This window comes from Kogia breviceps, chromosome 2 (assembly GCF_026419965.1).
Source record: "Kogia breviceps isolate mKogBre1 chromosome 2, mKogBre1 haplotype 1, whole genome shotgun sequence".
In the NCBI taxonomy this organism is placed as follows: Eukaryota; Metazoa; Chordata; class Mammalia; order Artiodactyla; family Physeteridae; genus Kogia; species Kogia breviceps.
In genome coordinates this window covers 197,780,135-197,807,200 of record NC_081311.1, presented here as the reverse complement: position 1 = coordinate 197,807,200, position 27,066 = coordinate 197,780,135, and the positions used below count along the sequence as shown (strand labels likewise).

Here is a 27,066-nt window from a genome sequence, read left to right as displayed (position 1 = left end):
TCGTGGAGCAGAGGGCCAGAGGGGACGCCTGGGAATGACCTCGGGCAGGAGGGGAGGGATCCCCAGTGAAACGAGGTGGATTGACCGGCATATTTATCTCCCAATGGCCTCCGAAATGGCAGTAAGGGATTTAAAAGGCTGTAAACACACGAGGGCCAAGAGAACGTTTGAGCATTTGACAAGAGACATCAGGAAAATGTAGGAGGAGGGAAAGCAGACTTGGACGAGAGGGGAGAGGTGGGGTAGAGAGCGTGGCCGGCAGGCCAGCAGAACGCTGGGAAGGTCTTTCAGAGGCTGGGGGGACGGGTCAGAGATCAGTAGAGGGGGCAACCCTGGAGAGCAGGTGCCAAGCTGCTCCCATCCTGGTGGAAGAGGCCGGCGCAGCAGCCTGGACCCGGGATGCAGGACACAGGTGGGCTTGGGAACGGGGGGCCCGGCTGACAGCAGAAAGACAGTGAGAGCTCGCAGCCCCCGGGACCCGCTTGCTTCTCAGGCTGGAGGTTGGAGCCTCCCTCGCCAGTGCATCCTGGGAAGACCCTACAGACAGAGACGGGCATTGGCGGGTTTCGCCCTCATCCCAGGGAGATGGCCAGGATCCTACCCACCCCATCACCCCCGGTTAAGCCCACTGGTTAAGAAGCCCCTTCCCAGACACAATGAACTTCCGGTTAGCTTTTCAGAACTGGGTCTTGGATATAAAATAGGAGCCAAAAATCAGCCACATTTTGAAAGGAAATAAAAGTCTCTGCCATGAGTGCATCGGTCAGAGTCCCAGCAGGAAAAAGAGGGCACACTCAGCAGGGTGGCTAATAGAGGGACCGGTGACAAAGGTGTGAGCTGAATCTCGGGAAACCAGCAAGGGATGGGGTGGTGTCCTGGGCGTGGCCAGGCTGTCACCACCCCAAGGCTTTGCTAGAAGGAGGATGTCTGTTGACTCCCTGGGGGGCCGCGAGAGAGGACACAGCCGCATCTCACTCTCCCAGTCCCCGGGCTCCGGCTACACCCTCCACTGAGCGGCTCAAACAAGCGCGGGGAGCAGCCTCCCCAGCCAGTCTGCACCTCACTTCCTACGCGCACTGTTAACGGTTCCGAGGTTCGTAGGTGCTGCTTAGAGCTGTAAGTCGTTCATTTCTCACTGCTGTGTATTAGTCTGTTGGTGACTATGCTACAGTTTATTTATCCATTCTCTTGTGGATGCACATTTGGGATATCTCCAGGTCTTTGCTTTTATCAAGAAATGCTACTGTGATCGTCCTTAATGCAGATTTACAAGAGTCTCCCCAGGGTATAACTGTTCATTTGTAATTATGCCCATGTTCAAGTTTACAAGGTATTTTCCAAAGTATTTGTTCCAATTCGTACTCCACCAGCTGTGCGTATGGACAAATCAGGTAACTATTCTGGTTATCAACTTCCTCATCTTTTAAATGGGTATAATAACACTGGCTTTACCGGTATAGTGAGGAATCACTTCATACCATTTAGGCAAGAGGCTTTTCAAACTATTTATTTGATGATAATAGCTGTGGTCATATCCAAAAATCACATGCATAACAAAACAGGACGTAAGTGGTCTAAAGAGCCTTGCAACTATACGCAGTGTTCTTAACTCACATTTATGGTGTGTTACATTTTGTTATACCAGATGCCCAATATGTATGCCTTGCAAAGTAATTTTTTCTTCTTGTATTGTTGACCCTGTCGTCCCTCAGAATGTATAATAAGATGTGGCATCAGACCCAAGAAGCCCTCAATTCTTTGCTTGATAAAGAATCTCAGAAGATGATGAAACCACAAAGAAATCAAGTTTTCATCTTCCAGATGTTAGCCACCTTCTACATAAAATATGTGCAGATCTTTAGAAACCTGGAGAACGTCTATGACCAGATAGTCCATCCACAGAAACGCCTACTGATCCGAAAAATCCTGGATGGGGTGATGGGTCGCATGCTGGAGCTGAAGAATGAGATGGTCGAATTGGAATTAACGGAGTTTCATTATTTTGATGATCTCTTACAGGATCTAAAGTTGGTTCCTGTAAGTACTCAGGGTTTTTTTCATATTAGTTTCTTCTTCTTATAAATAAGATATATAGGCCTGTAACCAACACTCTGCAGACTTTCTAGTCGTATTTATTAGCTGCATGTTGTATTGAAAGTCGAAGCATGGCCCTTCGATGAAACTATGCTGCCGTGAACAAGGATTGGGTTTGCTCAGTTTGGGGTGCAGACAGATCTTTGCACGGTCCTGGGGTCTGCTGGACACGGTTGCTGTGGTCTTACCTGTCACCGTGGTGTCTGCCCAGGTAGGTTGGAATGGGGTAGGATGAGCCTTTCACAACTATCCTCCCAATTTCCAATAGCCACGCCCCTACTTCTGTTTCCAAAGGGAATCTCTCTCTGGCCTTCGTTTCCCATCATCTTCTCCATGAGCAGCCTCTTGGTTGCCGGGTCCTAATTCCCAGGAGGGTGCATCTCCTCCTTCGCTTTGGGTCAATGGTGACTCAGGAGATGTATGGCAATGGGCCTTCGAGCCTCCGACACCAAAGAAGGGCTCCCTCCCCTTCTCTCTGATGCCCTGAGCGGTCCCTGCCGGCACCTGTCACCACAGTGCCTTCCTGTGAGCAATTCTGTCTCGCAGCTGCCCTTGGGACCACTGCCCGATGCCCGAGATCTCTTCTGCCTGGGTCTGCAGGGGCTGGTGGACACCCCGCTTCAGTGTCAGGAGTCGTATGAGTTCAGTCTTCATTTTGAAAAGATCGTTTCCCTAAAATAAAATGAGGAAGAGAAAGTGTTGACTTTTCTACACGGGGTTTAATATTTCTTCCTTTTGAAAATATTCAGGCTTCTATATATAAAAGGATGTCCCTCTCTGGGATAAACTTTCCTAGCACTATTACTGCATTTAATCAGAATGGACTAAAGAGCATACCTGGAGTGAGTGAAGATGCTGAAGATCGTCTCAAAATGTTCACGTTTCTTGCATTCACGTATAAGAGCGTGGGTTAAAACACTAGATTTTTTAGGTCAGGAGTACTTTACCCACCCCCAGCGTGAAAATATCAAGAACAACTCAGGGCAAACATGAAATAAATAGTCATTAAGTCATAATAATAAATTTAATTAATAAGGTAATATTCAATTTATTAATTTAATTCCAAGAATATTACGTAATACTCCTAAATTTAAGGAATAAGCAGTTTGTGAAATTTATATGGTGGGATCCTTCAGTTTTTTTCCCTGCTTTTCATCCTGCCTCAGCACCTCTGCACTGGCTGGTTCACCTTCTTGAAGGCCATGACCTTTGAGAAGGATGACGACTAAGTGACATAAGCCAGGCAGCCTGCCTGATAGGAGACTATGAACTACGTGTTCTGCCAGCCCTGGAAGGTGTTGATGGAGCCGTACAAGGACACTGAGCTCCAGGTGGTTGGGGGTGCTTCACGCAGCCTCAGCACGGGCTCCGGGAACAGTGCCCTTGCCAGGGAGACACACACGGACCAGCCTCTGGGGATACCTGTGTGGCCCAATTCTGCATTTCAGGGTGAAAGCTTGACCAACCAGCATCCTCTGTGGCTGGGCCTCTGTGGCTATCACCCACAGCTCCTCTGTGTTTTGTTGGGCCAGCACGCAGAGATTCGTACAACATGACCACCCCTGACCATAGCTTATTGGCTCAGGAATGGAGACCTTGGTGGCTGCACCAGCCAGTCCTTCCTTGAGAGGTTCTGAAACTGGGACAGAGAGAGACTACTTTCTGTCTCCAGTTCTGAGCTGTAGTCTCCCAAACTTGTAAGTAGTTGGAGCCTTTGTTCACCAGATGCTCCAAAGAGAGAAGCTTCACAGAGAAAGAGCGAGAGAAATAGAGAGAGAGGAGAACAAAGCAGGATCACCAAGAGGAGTGGAAGGAAATGCCAGATTCCCGAAGGCATCGTTTCCCCTGGACACATCCCTGTTGCTGACAGACACCCAGCTGTGTTCCTGCCCTTGTTCCAAGAGGTCCCAGATCCTTCCATCAATGTCCCCTTTGGCCAAACTAGCCAGAAGACTGTTTCTGTAGGTCCCCATAACATAGAGAAACACGTAGAGGAGAGAGAGAGATTCTCTGTTCCAACAAATTTACTTTGATTCCAGCCCATGGAGAATGGAGACCCCAAGGTATCTGTGATGGGCATAAAATATATCACAGATGGGACGCAGCAGCAAGCCTGAAGCAAGGGAGATCGACATTTCCCTCTCTTGCATTCTCAAGTGCTCTGTTCCCTCACCTTCAAAATCCTAACTGTAACTTATTGGTCCTACGTGGACCAGACAGAGCCGCGTCAATAAAGTTTCGTCTTAAAATTTAGAAAAGCACAACACTTGAACATGCTTATTAATAAACCAAAATCACAACATTAGATAAAAGTGTCATCATCCTCCACTGACTGTCCACACTCACCCACTGGACCCTAGAAGCTCAGTCTTAGTTCACCCCAAACACTCCATTAGCCTAGGAAAGTTTTGGTTTTCAAAAACTGCTGCCACTTCCTGGAAGTCCTGGGTATGCTCTTCCACCAAGTCCTAAAGAGACATTCCTGTATGCTAAAATGCTTTTTCAAGGGAAGGCCTATTCAGAATTCTCTGGATTGGGGAGATGTGGGGAGTCACACCAGAATGGGAACAGGCAGAGCTGATCCTGAGGACCAGAACTTAGCTTCTTCCAGTCAACTGGTCTACCAGAAAGGCAGCCATGCGTGTTCTCATAGAGTATCTAGGACAGTGTTTCTAGATACTAGGGCCAAAGGCCCACCCATATTCTTGAATAACACTTCTACAATCTTGATTATTGACCTTGGAATGGTAAACATTCATTTGACCTCCACTAATTTGAAATATCTGTACACAAATGAAGAACAGAAGTTTATATCAGTGTATAAAAACAAGTTTCCTAATAAAGCAAATTAATTTTGTAAATGATTTTTGTAATGGGGTAATTTAGGTCAAACTAAAACCAAATTATTTTTTTAAATTGTGACTGTTCACGTACATATGGTCAGTGGTGCTAGTGATAAATTATTAGGTTTAATTCAAAGATCTCTATAGCTCAATTCTGTGCTATCCTAATTTGCATTATTATTTTAGGCAAGCTCAGATAATATTATATTTCTTTAAAGAAAATTTGTTAAGCTATCACTGGTTAATTGAGGCCTAATCGATATGAATTACTGGAATTTTACAGTAATGATCAAAATGGGATATGGTTACACTTTCTCCTTTTGACTTCACTTATGTCTCCTTAGCGGGAAGGAACTGTCTTCACACCACTGGCTTCATCACCTCTTAAGTGAGGATGGGAAGTAAAGCGAGTCTCTGATGCCTTTGTCCTAACTGTATATTTCAAATGGATTTGAGTCCTGGAATCATGACCAAAATGCTCTTTTGCTTCTTCTTTCTCTTCTCTAGCAACAGTTAGATATCCCCATACCAAAGTATTTTCTGAAGGAGAAGTTGGAAGTAATAAAAGGAAGAGAGAAAATCCTTGCTCAACTATTAGCCGACAGTGGATTAGGCATAACTGAAAAGGTTTGTATATCTTTTTTTTTTTTTTTTGGCGGTACGCGGGCCTCTCTGACTGTTGTGGCCTCTCCCGTTGTAGAGCACAGGCTCCGGACGCGCAGGCTCAGCGGCCACGGCTCACGGGCCCAGCCGCTCCGCGGCACGTGGGATCTTCCCGGACCGGGGCACGAACCCGCGTCCCCTGCATCGGCAGGCAGACTCTCAACCACTGCGCCACCAGGGAAGCCCTGTATATCGTTTTAACAAACATTATTCTATAATCTGTAAAACCTCCTTTTCTGGGGCTCCTAATTGTGCGAGAAACAAGAAGGCTGTTTTCAGTGCGAGGAGCATGGCACCCTTTCTCCCGTGTTATTCAGTCACTAAGAAGTTGCATAACCTTTGGGTGTGTTTTTGACCAGTTGTAACCATTCTTTTCTAAGATCAAAACATAGTACTTCGTTGGCTAAATCAGCATCTCTAAGATTGAGTAGATTATTGACTCAGTTTACTGGTTCATGTCAAAGTCACCCAGCCTACAGTCAGAAGCAGAATGTTGTTGATGTAATTAAGTGCTGAGATAACCAGGAGCTAAAAGCTTACGACACTCTCTGAAAATGCCGATTGACCTCTTGTAACTTCAAGCCAAGTGGCGCTCAGATCACCTCGAATGGAGTCTCTCTGGGGAAAGCGGGGGAAACCTTTGGAGACTCCCCTGGAAAGTCAAGGGCAGAACCCAGTGGGTGCTCTGGCCCCATCCCTCCTTTATCCCCAGTATGTGCGCGGCTGCACCCTTCCCTGTTTCCGCAGCTGTCTTCGCTCTGACCCTTTCACTGCCTTCTCGTGGGTTCTGGGGTCCTCTCCGTTCAGCCTTCTGGTGGGTAGCCCTGTCCGCAGGGCACTGCCAGATCAACCTGATGAACCCCTCGCTGCCTGCGAAACAGTGCCTCCCGCCTCTGGCTGGTCTTCGTGGCCCAAGCATTAAGGTGGCAGAGGAGCATCCACACAGGGACAGTTCAGAGTGACAGGGGCACTGCTAGCAGCTATGCTGAGACGGTGCATGCAGCCTGGGTGCACAGGGCAAACCTGTGGTCTTCGGGCAGGTAGGCCCCGTGGGGTGCTGCCAGCCTGGGCCATGGTGTGAAGGCAGATTCCAGGTGCACCCAGGATGGCAGGGGGGAGGGAGAAGCGTGTGCCCTGGCTGCCTGCCGAGGGACACACCTGAAGCGCATATGCACCGGATCAGCACACACACACCCCGCCCCGTGCTGTCGGTCCTTTTGCACAGGCAGCGTCTGGCTGCAGAGAGGGTTTCGTCTCCTTGCTGTATCCCTGTCAATGTGGTGCTAATTCTGCAGAGCCCAGTGTGGCACAGCATCCCTGGAGGAACCTTTCTTGACCCGCCTCACTCACGACCGCCCCTCCTTCCCGTGCCCCTTCTCCAAACGACCGGCCTCCCTTCTACATTCTACATTCCCTGAAGTGGATTCCTGGGAATCTGGCCTGGGGGTTGTCCAGCCGTTCCTTCACCACAGGCTCCTGGGTCTGTGCCTTCTGTCACCGCATCATCACCAGAACAGAGCCCTCCCTCCCCAGGAATCCACCCCAAAGAGGCCCTGGCCCAAAGCGTTGACAAGCAGTGCAGAATCCGCGGAAGGTCTCCTAGGGAAGACAGAGAATGCAGGTACCGTGGCACAAGCTGCAGTCAAACCCAAAGACGTCCTCTCTGCCGGTTCTCCTCCCCACCGCCCGTCTCGGTTTGTGCGGGGGTCAGCAGCAGGGAGGTTTCTCTCCTCCCTCGCTCCGCATCCAGCCCTGGTGCCTCCTTTCTCCTTGTTAGGTCGAGCCGTTCATGTCCGCTCCAGGCCCTGTTTCAGGGGTGCCTGATGCCCCACAGAACACGGGGCTTCTGAGCAACACCCAGGCATCTGTGTGACTTTCCCATGCCCTCCAGTGTCTCCCTGGACCACCGCTCTCACCTTCAGCTGCTTATTTCTTGCAGATATATGCAACGTGTATACCCCAAGAAGAATTTTTTTTTTTTTTTTTTTTTTTGCGGTATGCGGGCCTCTCACTGTTGTGGCCTCTCCCGTTGCGGAGCACAGGCTCCGGACGCGCAGGCTCAGCGGCCATGGCTCACGGGCCCAGCCGCTCCGCGGCACGTGGGATCTTCCCGGACCGGGGCACGAACCCGTGTCCCCTGCATCGGCAGGCGGATTCTCAACCACTGTGCCACCAGGGAAGCCCCCCAAGAAGAATTTTGATGAGGGAACATTACTGCGCACTCCTATAGTGGTCATGCTGAATATTTCACTGATGTTCAAAAAAATCTTTGTCGGACGGAGTAGGTGACACAAAATCCCTCACAAAGATCCCATAAAAGCTGAAATTATTTTTAGAATGACAGTATGGAACCTAAAGGAAATAGACAATAATAACTAATGTTTGCCGGGCATCTGCCCTGGGCTTAAGGGTTTTTACATGCATCAGCTGCTTTAATGCCAGCATAATATTCATTTTACCCTCACGTGCAAAACGCATTATTGAAAAGCAGTGCTCACTGCAAACTCGAAGCAGCAAGATCCCCGTGAAAACCAAACCCTGAGCAATTGTCGTGTGAAAGAGCTTTTCCTCCCGTAAGACTCCAGGTGTCCGCATGTGGAGGGGCACTGGGTATTTTCGTGGAAAGAGCGTGGTGCGTCTCGGTTCCAGTGGGCTCCACCCCTGACTAACCGTGGGAACTTGGGTAAATTATTTGACTCTTTGCCCCCTCGGTCTTCTTAAGTGGTCACGGTAATACCTGTCTTGGCAGTTGCTCTGTGAACTGGATGAGAACGCATGTGAAAAGCATCTGGCATCTGTAGGTCCTCAGTAGATGTCCCATTTCTCGCCTACTTGCCCCTTTCTCTGCACCGCCCCCTGTTGCACAGAGAAATGTCTGTCCCGGGAAACTTTGGTCCAGGGGATGAATTGGAGCACCCCTACCTGGTGACTTCATCTATATTTCACGTTTCAGATTCTCATAGTAGAATGTTGTGAATTTGTGCATTTCTACTATTAAGTTAATGAAACAGTGACAGCAATTTCAAGTTTATTTCAATCCATTTTATTGGCATCCCTCGTATAATTTGCTGCCAGCCTAAAACCTTGTGGAGCTAGTTAGTATTTTGTTCAAAACGGTAGAGGAGAGCTTAAGGGGTCCTTAAGTACGGGCCCATGGCGTGAATGTGGCATAGTATCAAAATATACGTATTCACGGGAAAAAATTATTCATATCTAATGGCTATCGTACTCTCTATCAGCAGTTTGGAGACTCTCAGCAGGGTGGTGTTAGAAGTTAGCATGTGATGCTTCTGGAATCAGCTGACGTCATGAACATGTTTAAACGTTGATTTATCTTAAATGTTTTTGCAGAAATACCCTGTAATGCCTATCCCCCTAGAAGAGGCTGTTAAACTAATCCAGGTCGCCGAGAGGGCACGGCAAGGGCGCCTAAGAGCCATGTTCATGAAGCAAATCTATCTTCAAGGATACAGAGCAAAGCAAGCCAGGTTACCGGACGAGAGAGTAGCAGACGTGGGGACTGCTGCACTGTGTATCCAGAAGGTGTGAATGGGGCGCTTTTGGACTTGGGGGCAAGGTGTCTTGACACAGCTGGAGATGCAGACCAGGGATGGGGGTGAGCTCTGAAACTCAAAATTCCCACGTCCTACCTTTAGTAGGACTGGCCTAAATTCCAGAAGGACTGATTATCTTACCCTGGGGAAACTGTTAAGCAAGCTTTGTTAAATTTTTTAAAATTTTGTTATAAATAGGTATGAAACTCAGTCATTTTATTGAAATATTTTTAAAGATCACCAATAACTGTTGGAAAGAATGTTGCTATATAAGTCCTCAGTGAATTTTTAAAAATACATTTACACGCAGACAATGTAATTATAGAAAGGGAGCAGGTCAACACCTGGGAGCTTGCAGAAGCGTGTGCCGTTTGCAGAAGCTCCAGTGACCACCAGTAAGAACCAGAACACAGATGGTCCTTTCAGAAGGGGCCCTTGAAGTTTCCTTCCCTTTGTCAGATGACCACCCTCGAGTTATACCCCATCTTTTTTCAAATTGTGACAAAGGTTGCTCGTGGGAAAATGCAGAAGATGGCAACGTGACACAAGTTAGAATTAGGTTAGGGAGAAAGTAAGTATAAGGACATAAAACAGAGCCAGAAGATCAGGAATCTTGTCCCTAATTGTGTTTGAATGGGAGTGGTGGGGAAGCTAGGGAGAGACGGACAGATTATTTTCTTTCAAGTTTCTGTGGGGATATAAGGTTTGTTAATATTTATTTTATTGAAGTATAGTTGATTTACAATGTGTGAATTTCTGCTGTACAGCAAAGTGATTCAGTTATACATATATATATTCTTTTTCATATTCTTTTCCATTATGGTTTATCTCAGGATATTGAATATAGTTTCCTGTGCTCTACAGTAGGACCTTGCTGTGTATCCATCCTATACATAATAGTTTGCATCTGCTAATCCCCAAACCATCCCTCCCCACCCCAACCCTTGGCAACCACAAGTCTGTTCTCTGTGGGATATAAAGTTTTAAATGAGCATCTGACTTCAAAGCTTTAGTTGTACAATTCTTGGGTGTTACTGTGTTATATTTCTCCATGTTACCGTGGAAATTTTTCTGTTAAAACTCTGAAGTGCCACCCTTAGATTTAGCCCCACACTCTTGCAATCTAGAAGTTTCTCTTGAAGAAATACAGGTAGAGGAACCTCACTACCAAAAACTATAGGCTATTTCTTTTTGCTCCCCGGCTTATTGAGATATATTTGACATATAACGTTGTGTAACTTTTAAGAGCACGACATCGTGATTTGATAGATGTGTGTATTTCAAAATGATTGCCACAGTAAGGTTACTTAACACATCCATCACCTCACATAATTGCCATTTCTTCTTGTAGTGAGAGCATTTGAGGTCAGCTCCCTTAGCAATTTGCAAGTATAAAATACAGTATTGTTAACTACAGTCACCATGCTGTACATTGTACCCCCAGAATTTATTCATTTTATAACTGGACGTTTGTATCCTTTGACCACCTTCACCCATTTCCCTCATCCACCCAGCCCCTGGCAGCCACCGAAGCTACTCTCTATTTCTATACATTTGGTATTTTTAGATTCCATATGTACGTGAAAGCATAAAGTATTTGTCTTTCTCTCTGTGACTTATTTCTCTTAGCATAATGCCCACAAAATTCATACACATTGTCGCAAATGGCAGGATTTCCTTCTTTTCGTAGCTGAATAATACTTCACTGTATGTGTGCATCACATTTTCTTTATACATTCATCCATCAACAGACACTTAAGTTGTTTCCATATCTTGGCTATTGTGAATAATACTGCAGTGAACGTGAGAGTACACATATCTTTTCAAATTAGTGTTCTCCTTTTCTTCAGATAAACACCCAGGAGTGGAATTTATGGATCATATGGTAGTTCTATTTTTAATTTTTTGAGGAACCTGCATACTGTTTTCCATAGTGGATGCACCCAGTTACATTCCCACCAACAGTACGGGAAGGTTCCCTTTTCTTCACATCCTTGCTGACACTTGTTATCTCTTGCCTTTTTGATAACAGCCATCCTAACAGGTGTGAGGCTGTTTCTGGGTCAGCAGTGGACCCTCCAGTTACTCCCAGGGACAAGGGTGGGTCCTGTCTTGTTCCTGGGTGAACAAAACTGCCTCTAGTACCCCTTGTTCAATAGGGAGGCCCTGGACAAAGGTCCTCATCAGGGTCCACAGTTGCGTCCTGGGAGAGTGGACAATGGTATAGGCCACTTCAGTGATTCATACTTTCTTTAAAAATTTTGCCTGTGATCACAAAAGAAAAAAATACTCCATCACACACAGGTGCACAGCCTTGACCTTGTAATGCATAAGCATTACATCATTTGGGATGTGCAGGTTACATGGGAGAGACAATATGACCATGTTTTCTTTATTTTTTATGTATTAAACAAGTAACCATTTATTTATTTTTAGGTTTGGCGAGGTTTCCATCAGTGCAAGAGAACTGAGAGAGAGAGAGAAGAGGAGATGATATTCCTGGGTATGGTAAGTTTTCTTATAGACAAATAAGCCTCTGGTTTTCTTAAAGACAGTAGAATCTGTAAGACTTGTGTCTTCCTTAGAGAGTTTTTGAGAGAAGAAAGGAAAGCAAAATACAAGACCGGTGACTTAAGAGAATGGAATCACCTGTATTATCTAGAAGCCTGCCCCAGGTGATCCAGAGACAGCAGGGTCTTGTCTGTTTACACATCTGCTGGAATACATGGGCTGCTCCAAAGGTGGGACAAGCTGTGAGCTGCCCACCAATATCAGCCGTGCCCTACACTTTCTTAATATATGTTAGTATTTGTGGTCCTGAGAATGGGTTTTCCCTGGTACAGCTGCCTTCTTTTGGGAGATCTCCATGGTGATTACTGAATCCGAGTTGAAAGAGTATATTACTTAGTTACTGCCACAAACTTAGCAGCTGCAACAACACAGATTTGTTACCTCGGTTTCTGTGGGTCAGGAGTCTGGGCTTGACTGAGTCTTCTGCCCAGAGCCTCACAGGCTGCAGTCAAGGTGTCAGCTGAGGATGGGGTCTCATCCTGAGGCTCAACTGGGGAAGGATCTGCTTCCACAGTTGTGTGGTTGTGGGCCGGATTCAGTTCCTGATGGGCTGCTAGACTGAACGCCTCAGTTTTTTTGCCAGTTGTTTGCTGGAGGTAGCCCCCAGCCCCTTGCCAAGTGGGCTTTCCACGTGGCAACTTGCTTCATCAGAGCTGGGGGGCGGGGAGCTGCTTACAATCCCACACAAATGATTATGGAAGTGGTATGCATCACCTTTGTCCTATTCTGATGGTTATTAGCAAGTCATAGGGTCCACCCCATGTTTTTTAAGACAAAAGTGATGAAAGTTATAGAGCAATACCCTGAATGTGAGGCCAAATGCTATTTTTTCTATTTACAGTAATATCACTGATAAGATCTTCTAATTTACTTTAATTCCTAAGACCTCAGAAAAGAAAATTTAAATAGTCATGTTTTTGGTTGATCCCAGAACTCACTCTTTGCTCTTGCATCACTTTTATAATGGCCTGGCCTAACTGACAGACGACGTGGTTTTAGAATAGCATATATTCTCCTCCACCCCCGCATCCTGACTGTTCCATGTGCACTTCGGCCTCTGTGCATCACCTCTGTTATCAGCACAGAGTGGAAAACAGGAATTCTTTTGTTTGAGGAAGGGATTCACCTCCGTGCTACAGACACCTGGAAGAGCATCTTTCCCTGGTGAAGGGGCGTACGCTCACTGCACCTGTGTGTGCAACCTCAAATGTGACGTCCAGGCTTTATTATCTTAAAAAACATGGTGACTCATATCAGAGTGGCATATATGATTCAAGAAATACCCTGATTTCACCACCTACATTCTTGATTTCTTTTTGATCTTTGAGTTTCAAAAATAAGTCAACCTTAATTTTTGGAATTGAAAACCCCTAGGATCCCAGCCCATCTTTTATTTCTTGGTTGTTGAGGTACCATGAGAATCAAATGGGTGAGTCCCTGTCAGTTGTTATGGATCTTTATGATTTCAAAACTGTGCTGGGTGCAATATTATTCAGCCATAAAAAGAGGGAAATCTTGACACGTGCTACAGCATGGATGAACTTTGAGGACATTATGCTAAGTGAGACAGGCCAGTCACAAAAAGACACATGCTGTATGACTCCATCTTTATGAGGCATCTAAAGTTGTCAAACTCATAGAGACAGGAAGTAGAAGGTTGCCAGGAGCTCGGGGAGGGGCAATGAAGAGTAGTTCAATGGGTATAAAGTTTCAGTTTGGAAAAAAAAAAAAAAGTTCTCCAGATCTGTTGTACAACAATGTGAATATACTCAACATTACTGAATGGTATACTTACAAATGGCTAAGATGATAAATTTTATGTTATGTGGTTTTCACCACAATTTAAAAATTGTTTTTAGTTCACTGAACATGGAAATGTATATTGAGATGGTTCTATAGGAATCATCACTATTCACTAATGGACAAAAAATACAAGTTAAAAATTAAATGAGGTACTGTATTTCATTGAATCTAAGATGTTATTCATTATAAGATACATCACGATTGAAAAATGAAAGAAAATGTTTGGGCCAATAAACCAAAACACATCCCTGATTGTAATATACAGCCATCTCTGTATATTTAACAATTCAGATATGTTAAATCGTGAAAAATATGTATGTTAGAACTGACGATAGAAGGCAAGTTGTACCTGCCTATCTTATTGGGGGGAAAAGTTTTTTCAAGTTATATTGGAAAAATCAATATCGTTAACATAACCACACTACCCAAGGCAATCTATAGATTCAGTGCAATCCCTATCAAATTACCAATGGCATTTTTCACAGAACTAGAACAAAAATTTTTTGAATTTATATGGAAATGGAAAAGACCTCGAAGAGCCAAAGCAGTCTTGAGAAAGAAAAACCGAGCTGGAGGAATCAGACCCCCTGACTTCGGACTATACTACAAAGCTTCAGCAATCAAAACAATATGGTCCTCACACAAAAACAGACACATAGATCAATGGAACAGTATAGAAAGCCCAGAAATAAACCCATGCACCTTGGTTCAATTAATCTATGACAAAGGAGGCAAGAATATACAATGGAGAAAAGACAGTCTCTTCAATAAGTGGTGCTGGGAAAACTGGACAGCTAAATGAAAAAGCATGAAATTAGAACACTCCCTAACACCATACACAAACATAAACTCAAAATGGATTAAAGACCTAAATGTAAGATCAAGTTATAATTATTGACAAGAGTGTGATGAGATGCTTATTCTCATACACGGTGAGTTAAATAAATTGATTCAGCTTTTCTGAAAGAGGCAACACAATCATTAAAATATATCACCAAGGAGCCCATATGCCACAACTGAGGAGCCCGCGAGCCGCAACTAAGACCCGGCAGGACCAAATAAATAAATAAACATTTGGGCTTCCCTGGTGGCGCAGTGGTTGAGAGTCCACCTGCCAATGCAGTGGATGCAGGTTCGTGCCCCGGTCTGGGAAGATCCCACATGCCACGGAGCGGCTAGGCCTATGAGCCACGGCCACTGAGCCTGCGCATCCAGAGCCTGTGCTTTGCAACAGGAGAGGCCACAACAGTGAGAGGCCCGCGTACCACATAAAAAAAAACAACATATATATATATATCCTTCCTCCCAAGTTCTAGTTCTAGCTTAAAGAAATAATCAGAAATAAAGGTTTATGTGCATAGACGTTTTCTACAGTGTTGTTTTTAATAATGAAAATTGGAAATACACAATCCTAGTGTTATAGAGTAGAGATGGAGTTAAGTGATTAGTAGTGATACCTAAATCATTTAGGTATCACTACTACCTTAAAGTAGTGATAGACCACCATTGAAAAAATATGTTTATGACTCATTTTTGATGTGAAAATGCTCAGAGTGAAAATACAGGATTTAGAATTGTACATATAATAGGATTTCAACTAAATATATACACACATACATGCACATACAAAGGAAAGAAAGTTTATATCGTGTTCCTTTTTTCATGTCGGAACTTTGGAACTTTTTTGTTTTAATTGTATTCTACAAAATGTTTAAAGTTTACTGCATTAACTGGAAAAAAAGGCACACATTTAAAAATAAAACAAACAGCCACAGGATATTATCAGTTTTTTCTGTTCATATCTCCAAATTGTTTGGTGTATGTACATAGGTGGATGGGTTATGATACAAAATTGTTTCTCTGTTCTACCCATTAGAGACACAGAAATATGAGATGTAATGATAAAAACAATGGTTATCTCCAATTTTCTACTTTAAAAATTAACCTAGCGGTCAGAAGATTCAATCTAAGATAATCTAAGTTTAACATGAAATTTTATGTAAGCAGCGGGTTGACTCAAGCACTTCCATTTAATTTAATTCAGCCGACATTTACTGAATATGATGCGTAACAGACCAGAAACTTAGGGAATGGCCAAATGCTATTTTTTTAACCTAAAGTTTTAATGGCTTACATTGATACCACATAAAGATAGAGTAACATGTTTTTTACTGTAATTTTTCTGTTTTACTTTGTCGTTTGTATATGCTCAGCTCAAATAAAGGAAGTCTGTTTTAATTTTTCAGCAGTACAGAGTTTGGATAGTAAAAAGAGGACAGCTTGTCTGTTTTGTGTTAAATGCGACTTTCTCCAGTTTGCTTTTTTCCCAAGCATGTCTTCTCTTAGTATTACGTGTTCTATGAAATTTTACCCCATTGAGAAATATATGGATTCAGGTTTCTTGGTTTTTTTTTTTTTTTTTTTTTTTTGCGGTACGCAGGCCCCCCACTGCCGTGGCCTCTCCCATTGCGGAGCACAGGCTCCAGATGCGCAGGCCCAGCGACCACAGCCCACGGGCCCAGCCGTCCCGCGGCACGTGGGATCCTCCCAGACCGGGGCACGAACCCGTGCCCCCTGCATCGGCAGGCAGACCCCCAACCACTGCGCCACCAGGGAAGCCTTGGATTCAGTTTTTAAAAGAATGGTATCTTCTGTTTGCTGGCTGATAACCAGAAAAATCCATTACCCCAAATCCTGGGAATGTTTTCAATTAAATACATTTTCCACTATATCACTAATTAAGATAGTGTCTACTCATTTTAAAATTTCATTTTTCCATTATTTTACTTTGTTACATCATATCAGTGTATAAACCATTGACTTCTCTGATCAAAACAGTATTTGTATCTTTGTGGGAAGCTTGGCCTATTTCCAGGGGTGACTATTTAGTAACTGAAACGAGAATTAGAGCAAATGACATCATTATGTCCTCAGTTCCTGACTAAATGTTGCCTTTACCATTGTCATATAGATTATTTTTTGATATTGCCATTTTAAATATTTATATTCTAAAATCTACAAAGGAAAATAAATAGCACTCTAAAAATTCATGTGCAGTTATTTTAATTGGCAGAGCCAATGGAGTGGATGAAGGAGGACACTTAATGAATGTCATACATTTCGTTCTGTGGGTCCCTTTGAAGTAATGTGTCCTACAGCCATGACCATGGTGCATTTTATGTTACCCTGAAGCTATCAATGTTTGCATTATAATAAAGAACACTAGGGGACACTTATTAAACATGAAGAACTGTCACTTTGAAATGCATCAGCTAAATCCTCAAAACACCATAACACCCTGCTCACTTTCAAATTCTAACATGAAACAAGCTACATTATAGATTATTTTTCGGTCAATAAATTAAACTCATTTCTTATTAACAAATAACTCCAGGTAGGAGCTTGGGCACCTAATGAATGCTTCCGAAAGGCGGCTCCCTCCTGAGTCTCCCCTTGGTCCGGGGCCCCCAGGGGCTCGTCTTTGGGAACTGCTGTCAAAGCCAAAATGAGCGAAGGATCGAAATGAAACGGTCTTTACGATCACACTTTGATTTCAACCCCAAACCATGGCGTCCAGCTTGATCCTGTACATTACTCATTATATTTGGCTCCAAATGACCTTTGGTTGTTTCTAGAAATAAATGTATTAAAAAACAGATTTGCCATGATTTATGGGGTTTTGTTTTGCTTTGTTTTCGTTTTCTTTTACTTTTTAAATGCAAAAAAAAAAAAAAAAAGCTGTTTCCCTAAGTGTCTGGGGACAGCAGCATCTTAGAAACGAGTGCGCGTCTCCCCTTGGCCTTTGAAGGGTTGACCTGCCAGGTGGATGGAGAGGCAGGTGCCTGGGGCGGCCCCTCTACCACGTGGGTCGGCGGGAGGCACTTTGAGCCACTCGCTCACCCTTCCTCTGAGCCTCAGTTTTCTCCTTCTGTAAGAGCAGGATAGTGCTACGTATTTCACAGAGCTGTTAGAAGGGCTTCCGGACGCAGCCTAGAGCTTAGACGGGTTGCCTTCAAGGAATGGTGGCTGATGTTCATCGTCTTGGAAAATTACATTACGTTGTCCCGATAACGGAATGATTTTGTACAAAGGAAAACGATCACGATACATCATAACCTTTCTATGTAACAAAACAAAATATTTCAAAATAAGTTGTTGCCTCACACATGCATGCCTCGGATTTCAAACTATAAACGAACTTGGCCCTTGTTATTTGCTGCTCGTGTCACCGGCCAGGATTCTTAGCCTCCTTAATCAATAGAAATTGATAAGAGGCCCAAAGAAATTCAGGCTAGGCGTTACTGGGGCGCCTGCTGCAGCTGGAGGGGGCGAAAACAAGTAACGGTGCCCTTCCTCACTTCCTGAGTGCAGGCGAGCTGGTTCCTTGTAGGAGGTGAGGGTGGGGGTGTGTCCAGGGGTCGGGCTGGAGGCGTGGCTTAGGTGTTTTGCCCGCCCCTTTGGTGGTGGTGTGCTGGGGGCATGCACAGTACACTGCTTTTGCTCCCGACTCCTTAGAAGTGGCGGTTGGGTTTTTGGTCTTTATGTACCTGGTTGTTCATTATTCGCCCCAACTGTGCATATGCACGCAGTTATTTTTAGTCCCTTATAGTTTCTTGGCTTTCTGTTGCTGGAGGAGACGTTTGTCCAGGTGCAAGCACTGCAGCAAAGGGTCCCAGGCCCCAGCCTGTCTCACTCAGATTTATGAACTTGAAATTAGTCTATTTAAAGTACGATCTGGAAAAGCAGTGCCATTGGAACAGCCCAGCAGAGTCTGAGTCTCACCCAGCTGCGGAGGGAGAATTTGGAGATCCCTAGGGCCGCGGGTACTGCCCGCCACGTACACTGTGTGTGTTGCACCAGGAAAATGTTTGCAAACCAGGAAAAGCAGTGATCCTGATACAGGCATGCATGAAAGGCTCTTAGGTTGAGCAGAGGAATCAGAGCCCGAGGAGAACACCCTGAATAATTGTTGTGATTCAAAAGTCCACCTCAAGATGCTTTGGGAAAAAAAGAAAACTCACCATTTTCTTTTCTGTTAAATGAGATCTTACAGTCTAGTTAACTGGGAACCTTTAGTTTGATTTTAAGTATTTTTTATTGACGTATAATTGTCATGCAGGATCATATTAGTTTCAGGTATACATCATAGTGATTTGACGTTTATGTACATTTTGAAATGGTCACCCCACAAAGTTATTACAACATTATTGACTATATTCCCTATGCTGTGTGTTTCACTCCTGTGACTTATTTATTTTATAACTGGAAGTTTGTTTCTCTTAATCCCTTTTACCTACTTCTCCTGGCATCACCCCTGCCCCCCCACCCAGTCCCCCTCTGGCCTCTGGCAACCACTTTGTTCTCTGTAACAAGGAGTCTGTTTCGGTTTTGGTTTGATGTCCATGTGTATTGATTTTTAGAATCCACGTATAAGTGAAATCATATGGTATTTGTGTTTCTCTGTCTGACTTATTTCACTTAGCATAATACCCTCCAGGTTCATCCATGTTGCCACAAATGGCAAGATTTCATTCTTTTTTATGGCTGAATAATATTCCATTGTGTGTGTGTATTATATATATATTCATTTATTCATCTTCTTTATTCATTCATCTATGGATGGACACTTAGGTTGCTTCCATATGTCAGCTATCATAAATAATGCTTCAGTGAACATGTATCTTCTTGAGTGTTTTTGTTTTCTTCAGATAAATACCCAGAAGTGGGGTTGCTGGATTATATGGTAGTTCTATTTTTAATTTTTTGAGGAATCTACACACTGTTTTCCATAGTGGCTGCACCAATTTACATTCCAACAGTGTAAAAGGGTTCCCTTTTCTCCATATCCTCACCAACACTTGTTATTTTTTTTTTGGCTTTTTGATAATCGCCAATCTGACAAGTGTGAGGTGATATCTCATTGTGGTTTTGATTTTCATTTCCCTGACGATTAGTGATGTTGAGCATCTTTTCATGTGTCTCTGTTGGCTGTCTGTATGTCTTCTTTGGAAAAAGGCCTGTTTATGTCATCTGCTCATTTTTTAATTGGGCTGTTTGTTTATGGACATTAAATTGTGTAAGTTCTTTATATATTTTGAATATTAACCCTTTATCAGATACATAATTTGCAAGTATTTTCTCCCATTGAGTAGGTGGCCTTTTAGTTCTGTTGATAGTTTGCTTTGCTGTGCAAAAGCATGTAGTCCCATTTGTTTATTTTTGCTTTTGTTGCCCTTGCCTGCAGAGAGAAGTCCAAAATAATATTCAGATTGATGTCAAAGAGTTTACTGCCTTATGTTTTCTTCTAGGAGTTTTATGGTTTCAGGCCTAACATTAAAGTCTTTAATACATTTTTAATTTGTTCTTTTTTTTAAGCTGTTTATTTTTTTAAATTTTTTTTATCTTTTTGGCTGTGTTGGTTCTTTGTTGCTGCACGTGGGCGTTCTGTAGTTGCGGCCAATGGGGGCTACTCTTCATTGCAGCGCACGGGCTTCTCACTGTGGTGGCTTCTCACTGTGGTGGCTTCTCTTGTTGCAGAGCACAGGCTCTAGGTGCGCAGGCTTCAGTAGTTGCGGCGCACGGGCTTAGTTGCTCTGTGGCATGTGGGATCTTCCTGGGCCAGGGATGGAACCCATGTCCCCTGCATTGGCAGGCAGGTTCTTAACCACTGTGCCACCAGGGAAGTCCCTAATTTATTCTTGTATATGGTGTGAGATAGGGGTCCAGTTTCACTTTTTTGCACGTAGCTGTCCCGTTTTCCCACCACCATTTGTTGAAGAGACTGTCTTTTCTCCATTGTATGTTTGTGCCTCCTTTGTCGTAGATTAACTGACCATGTTTGCGTGAGTTTATTTCTGGGAAGTATTTATTGTTATTCTTATTCTGCTTTATTCTTGCCCTGGGTCCCCAGGTCGTCAGAAACTCAATGAGCAAAACAATTCTCTTCCTTTAGTCACCTGATCCCAGGATTCTTTTATCCCTACTCTAGGGCAGGACATTTGCCCTTATTTATCTCAGATTAGGGCCCATTACAAAGTCCTTTACTGCAGCATAGTCGAATGGTTAAGGCTGGGAACTCTGGAGCCAGCCTGCCTGGGTTCAGATTCTGGTTCCACCATTTACTCGCTGGGTGAACTGGGGTGGTGTCTTGGCTTCTTGGTGCCTCGATTTCCACATATGCAAAATGGAGATAGTGCTAACACCCAGGCAAAGATGTGTGTTAAGTATTAAAGAAATTGGTATCTGTAAAGCATTTTAAATAGTGTCTGACACACTGCACCCTGTGAGCACTAGGTAAGTGTTCACTGTTATTTTTTGAAATGGCTTATAATCGTGGGTTTAAATGCTCACGTCACTCATGATTTTAAAATGCTTATTAAATTGTCATTTTTTATCTATTTAAGTTGGCCAAGATCAAAATGGTTAAGGTCACAATGTTGGCAAGGTGTGGGAAAAAAGGCTCTGTCGTACACTGTTGGGGGGAAGAGGGGGAAGATTGCTTTAGCAATCCTGCAATCTCTTTGCAAGGCAGCTCAGCAATATCCATTAAAATTACAAATGTATATTTTTGAAAAGTGATCTATAGTACCCATAAAAAGCCATTTTCAGACAAACTATTTTAAGCCAGAAGAAACCTATCAGTGAAGAGATACAAGAAAGCATACAGGGTAAGAGCAGAGATTCTGGAGGTACATATGCTTCGGGTCAAAGCCCCAGTCTGCTGCTTCCTGGCTTTGTGACCCTGGACAGGTTCTTTGACCTCTCTGTGCCTCAGTTTCTGCATATATAAAATGAAGATAGTAATGGCACTCATACATAAGGCTACTTATTATGAGGAATAAATTAGTTAATATTTGTAAACCAGTTAAAATAGTGTCTCGCAAACTTTAAGTGCCGTGGAAGTGTTTATTTTAAAACATTTTTAGGGGCTTCCCTGGTGGCGCAGTGGTTTGGAGTCCGCCTGCCGATGCAGGGGACACGGGTTCGTGCCCCGGTCTGGGAAGATCCCACGTGCCGCGGAGCAGCTGGGCCCGTAAGCCATGGCCGCTGAGCCTGCGCGTCCGGAGCCTGTGCTCCACGACAGCAGAGACCACAACAGTGAGAGGCCCACGTACCACAAAAAAAAAAGAAAAAAAAAACATTTTAAAGGAATATAGGACACAAAATTAGCAAATTTAACTCCCACCACTAATCAATTACAGGCTCAACTATACAGTTCTATTCCAGCTCTTAATTAAGCAAATCTTAAAACTACTACAAGTTTCCAGAAAGTAGATTTAACGGACTAGAAATTGCTCTATTTTTAATTGTTTTGCACCCACTTGAAGTTGTGGCATCCTAAAATAAAGATTTACCGTAACTGTAGTATGAGCAGAGGGCAAAAGAAAACCATCAGCGGGCTTCCCTGGTGGTACAGTGGTTAAGAATCCTCTTGCCAATGCAGGGGACACGGGTTTGATCCCTGGTCCAGGAAGATCCCACATGCCATGGAGCAACTAAGCCCATGCACCACAACTACTGAGCCTGCACTCTAGAGCCAGCAAGCCACAACTGCTGAGCCCACATGCTGCAACTGCTGAAGCCCACGTGCCTAGAGCCTGTGCTCCACAACAAGAGAAGCCATCGCAATGAGAAGCCCACACACCGCAACAAAGAATAGCCGCCATTTGCCGCAATTAGAGGAAGCCCGCCTGCAGCAATGAAGACCCAATGCAGCCAAAAATAAAATAAATAAATAAATAAATAAATTTTAAAAAATTTAAAAAGAAAACCATCAGCTCTGACTCTCCCCACAACTTTTTCCCCACCACTTCTTGCTGGGTTCTTTTTTCTGAGTAGATGTGTTTCTATAAACACATATACAAGTAGAGATATATTACTGTGAAATGAAATGGTGAAACAAAAGAGCTTATTTTTATAAACTTGGGAACGTCCACGCACACGCACACGCACGCACACGATCTTAAAACGGACCAACCGAAGAGCAGTTTACTCCACAGCGTGAGGCATTCCACGTGTAAAATTAGCGCAGGAAGCGCGCGGCGCGAGCCCATGGACTGATGGGGCGGCTCTGAGTGCCCACTAATGATGACCGACCGGGGGCCGCGTGGAGCTGATTAATCTCTGCACTGACCACGGCGGTCATTTGCTGGAATAGACCCTCTCCCTTCCCCTCACTGCTCCATCCTCGCCTTAAGTGACTGCAATACCCCCAAGGCCATGAGCTCCTCCAGGAAGTTGACAGCATTAAATCACTTATTTGCAAGGGGATTTGTGACTGATAAATTGAACAGATTGTCATTTGGACAAATGTCCATTTTATCTTACTAATCTGACCAAGGATTTTTAAAGGCAAAGCCCATCAAACATTAGCTAAGCATTTTAAGTTAATGGACCATAGAGTCCTATTTCTCCACAAACCCAGGACTCATCATCTTATGTCCTATTTTTACAGCAACATCAATTATTAATATGTATATTTTTGCTGACGGAGGACCTTGCTATAAACTTAGGTTTCGTTAACCAGTTCTGGGTCATTAACTGTGGAAAGCTTGTAAATATAATGGTTTATTCACATGGGGAGCCTTCATTAAGATGCATTATTCTACAGCTGATGTATTTCCATATATAGTATATTATTGTGTTCTCTATTTCCCTTTAATATTCGTAATTTATTTTTCAATGAGTCGCTGTTTATGCGGTGAGTTAACAAATTTGAATGCCATATGACCAAAGTTGCTAAACAGGAAAAAGATGTTTTAGCCCAAAGGAAAAACTACTCATTAACATAGGAATCTAAATATATTATAACCTTTAAATTCAAAAGCAACTAGCGAAAGAAGCTACAAATGACCCCAAATGTATTTTTGTCAGAGAAAGTCTATCTCAAGCATCATGCATGAATACACACATATTAACAGCCCAGTGTGGTGTAATAGGAGAGAAACAGACCTGGAGGAATCCAGAAACCTTATTGCCAACTTCTTCATTCACATAGGATGGCTTGGGAGAGTCATTAGGTGATGGACCTCAGTCCCCATCTCCTCAATGGAATAATCAGGTTCTTACTCTGTCTCAAAAGATGGATGTAACATCAGTAAAGAAATGTAGAGAAAGAAGGTGTGGGACAGAGCGCCATGCCAATTACAGAAAATCAGATGAGCACTGGGAGACTTCTGTTTCACTTGTAGATCATAGATGTCTTCTGAAGTTGGCTGAACACTTTGTGTAGAGCTTTGCCAGGACACCAGTCAGAGTTGCCTACTCATTAATTCACTTTTAGGGATTCAAAGGGGAAAAGGCCCAGCTAAAATATAGTTTATATGTGTGAATCTATGAAAAAAATATGCTGTGATTTACCATAAGAACAATGTAGTGGGGGGGATTTCATATGATTCACTGATTAAAAAATCATAACATTAAAGCAAGACTTCAAGACAATTTTACACGTTCATCAGAGACAAAGAAATTTGGGTCATTTGTAGCAGAGATGCATTTGAACATCTTCATGAAAACAATGGGCTTTAGGGTAGTCGTTGGAGAGATCAGATAAAAATCTCTGTGTGAATTATAAACTTCTATTTCATAACGCTAGGAGTGTAAGACATCACCTGAAAAATATGAGAATTGGATACTTCTTTAAATGATTAAATAAAGGGAATTCTTATCTCTTTATTTTGACACAAAGTAGATAATATAAAGTCATGGCTTTGAGCACTTACATCTTGAGTCAATTTAGATCACTGGCTTTTAACATTGTTCTTTAAAATGATTCTGTAGGGCTTCCCTGGTGGCGCAGTGGTTGAGAGTCCGCCTGCCGATGCAGGGGACACGGGTTCATGCCCCAGTCCAGGAAGATCCCACATGCCATGGAGCAGCTAGACCCGTGAGCCATGGCCGCTGAGCCTGCGCGTCAGGAGCCTGTGCTCCGCAACGGGAGAGGCCACAACAGTGAGAGGCCTGCATACTGCAAAAAAAAAAAAAAAAAAAAAAGAAAAGATTCTGTCATTCTCATTCTAGATCCACTTTCAAAGTCATTTTAGGGGTTTTTCCCTGTCAAGAGTTGTACATTCTCACATCTCACATTCTCATTATACTAAACTTAGACAATTTGCTTAGTTACACATTCTAATACATATTTTTATCAAGTATTATATGTGTGATTTTCTTTTCATTATTTTTTCACCTGGCTTTATGTCATTAAGTGGATGCTATATTCTGACAGCATCTCAATCGTGGATTCAAGTAGAGAAGTTACAAACCAAAACAATGGTCACATTCCCACCAGCAGTGCAAGAGGGTTCCCTTTTCTCCACACCCTCTCCAGCATTTGTTGTTTTTAGATTTTCTGATGGTGCCCATTCTAACCGGTGTGAGGTGTTACCTCATTGCAGTTTTGATTTGCATTTATCTAATAATTAGTGATGTTGAGCAGCTTTTCATGTGCCTGTGGGCCATCTGTATGTCTTTTTTGGAGAAATGTCTATTTAGGTCTTCTGCCCATTTTTTGATTGGGTGGATTGTTTGGTTTTTTAATATTGAGCTGCTTGAGCTGTTTATATATTTTGGAGATTAATCCTTTGTCCACTGATTCATTTGCAAATATTTTCTCCCATTCTGAGAGTTGTCTTTTAGTCTTGTTTATAGTTTCCTTTGCTGTACAAAAGCTTTTAAGTTTCATTAGGTCCCATTTGTATATTTTTGGTTTTAATTCCATTACTTTAGGAGGTGGGTCAAAAAAGATCTTGCTGTGATTCATGTCAAAGAGTGATCTTCCTATGTTTTCCTCTAAGAGTTTTATAGTGTCTCATCTTACATTTAAGTCTTTAATCCATTTTGAGTTTATTTTTGTGTATGGTGTTAGGGAGTGTTGTAATTTCATTCTTTTACATGCAGCTGTCCAGTTTTCCCAGCACCACTTATTGAAGAGACTGTTTTCTCCATTGTATATCCTTGCCTTCTTTGTCATAGATTAGTTGACCATAGGTCATAAATCAAGCCGTAGGAAATTGAAATCTTATCTAGCATCTTTTCCAACACAACACTATGAGATTAGAAATAAATTACAGGGGAAAAAATGCAAAAAACAGAAACACATGGAGGCTAAACAATACGTTACTAAATAACCAAGAGATCACTGAAGAAATCAAAGAGGAAATCAAAACTACCTAGAGACAAATGACAACAAAAACACGACAATACAAAACCTATGGGATGCAGCAAAAGCAGTTCTAAGAGGGAAGTTTATAGCAATACAATCCTACTTCAAGAAACAAGAAAAAACTCGAATAAACAATCTAACCTTACACCTAAAGGAACTAGAGAAAGAAGAACAAACAAAACCCAAAGTTAGTAGAAGAAAAGAAATCATAAAGATCAGAGCAGAAATAAATAGAAACAAAGAAAACAATAGCAAAGATCAATAAAACTAAAAGCTGGTTCTTTGAGAAGATAAACAAAATTGATAAACCATTAGCCAGATTCATCAAGACAAAAAGGGAGAAGACTCAAATCAGTAGAATTAGAAATGAAAAAGGAGAACACCTGACACTGCAGAAATACAAAGGATCATGAGAGATTACTACAGGCAACTATATGCCAATAAAATGGACAACCTGGAAGAAATGGACAAATTCTTAGAAAAGCATAACCTTCCGAGACTGAACCAGGAAGAAACAGAAAATACAAACAGACCAATCACAAGCACTGAACTTGAAACTGTGATTAAAAATCTTCCAACAAACAAAAGTCCAGGACCAGATGGCTTCATAGGTGAATTCTATCAAAGATTTAGAGAAGAGCTAACACCCATCCTTCTCAAAGTCTTCCAAAAAATTACAGAGGAAGGAACAGTGCCAAACTCATTCTACAAGGCCACCATCACCCTGATACCAAAACCAGACAAAGGTACTACAAAAAAAGAAAATTACAGACCAGTATCACTGATGCATATAGATGCAAAAATCCTCAACAAAATACTAGCAAACAGAATCCAACAACACATTAAAAGGATCATACACCATGATCCAGTGGGATTTATCCCAGAGATGCAAGGATTCTTCAATATACGCAAATCAGTCAATGTGATACACCATATTAACAAATTGAAGAATAAAAGCCATATGATCATCTCAACAGATGCAGGAAAAGCTTTTGACAAAATTCAACACCCGTTTATGATAAAAACTCTCCAGAAAGCAGGCATAGAGGGAACCTACGTCAACATAATAAAGGCCATATATGACAAACTCACAGCAAACATCATTCTGAATGGTGAAAAACTGAAAGCATTTCCTCTAAGGTCAGGAAGAAGACAAGGATGTCCACTCTCACCACTATTATTTAACATAGTTTTGGAAGTCCTAGCCACAGCAATCAGAGAAGAAGAAGAAATAAAAGGAATAAAAGGAATACTTGGAAAAGAAGAAGTAAAACTGTCACTGGTTGTAGATGACATGATACTACACATAGATAATCCTAAAGATGCCACCAGGAAACTACTAGAGCTGATCAATGAATCTGGTAAAGTTGCAGGATAC

At 42.8% G+C, this 27,066-nt stretch overlaps 1 protein-coding gene across 3 annotated transcripts in view; it reads left to right on the top strand.

Annotated features, from left to right (window-relative positions):
- The window catches only part of IQCA1 (IQ motif containing with AAA domain 1), a 171,929-nt gene that overhangs the window by 7,989 nt on the left and 136,874 nt on the right, over positions 1-27,066 (top strand). For all 3 annotated transcript variants that reach the window (XM_059053485.2, XM_067027217.1, XM_067027215.1), the window contains exons 2-5: positions 1,713-2,037; positions 5,445-5,564; positions 8,952-9,143; positions 11,591-11,662. In XM_059053485.2, coding sequence (XP_058909468.1) covers positions 1,713-2,037; positions 5,445-5,564; positions 8,952-9,143; positions 11,591-11,662 — 709 coding nt within the window. The remainder of the gene's footprint in view (positions 1-1,712; positions 2,038-5,444; positions 5,565-8,951; positions 9,144-11,590; positions 11,663-27,066) is intronic.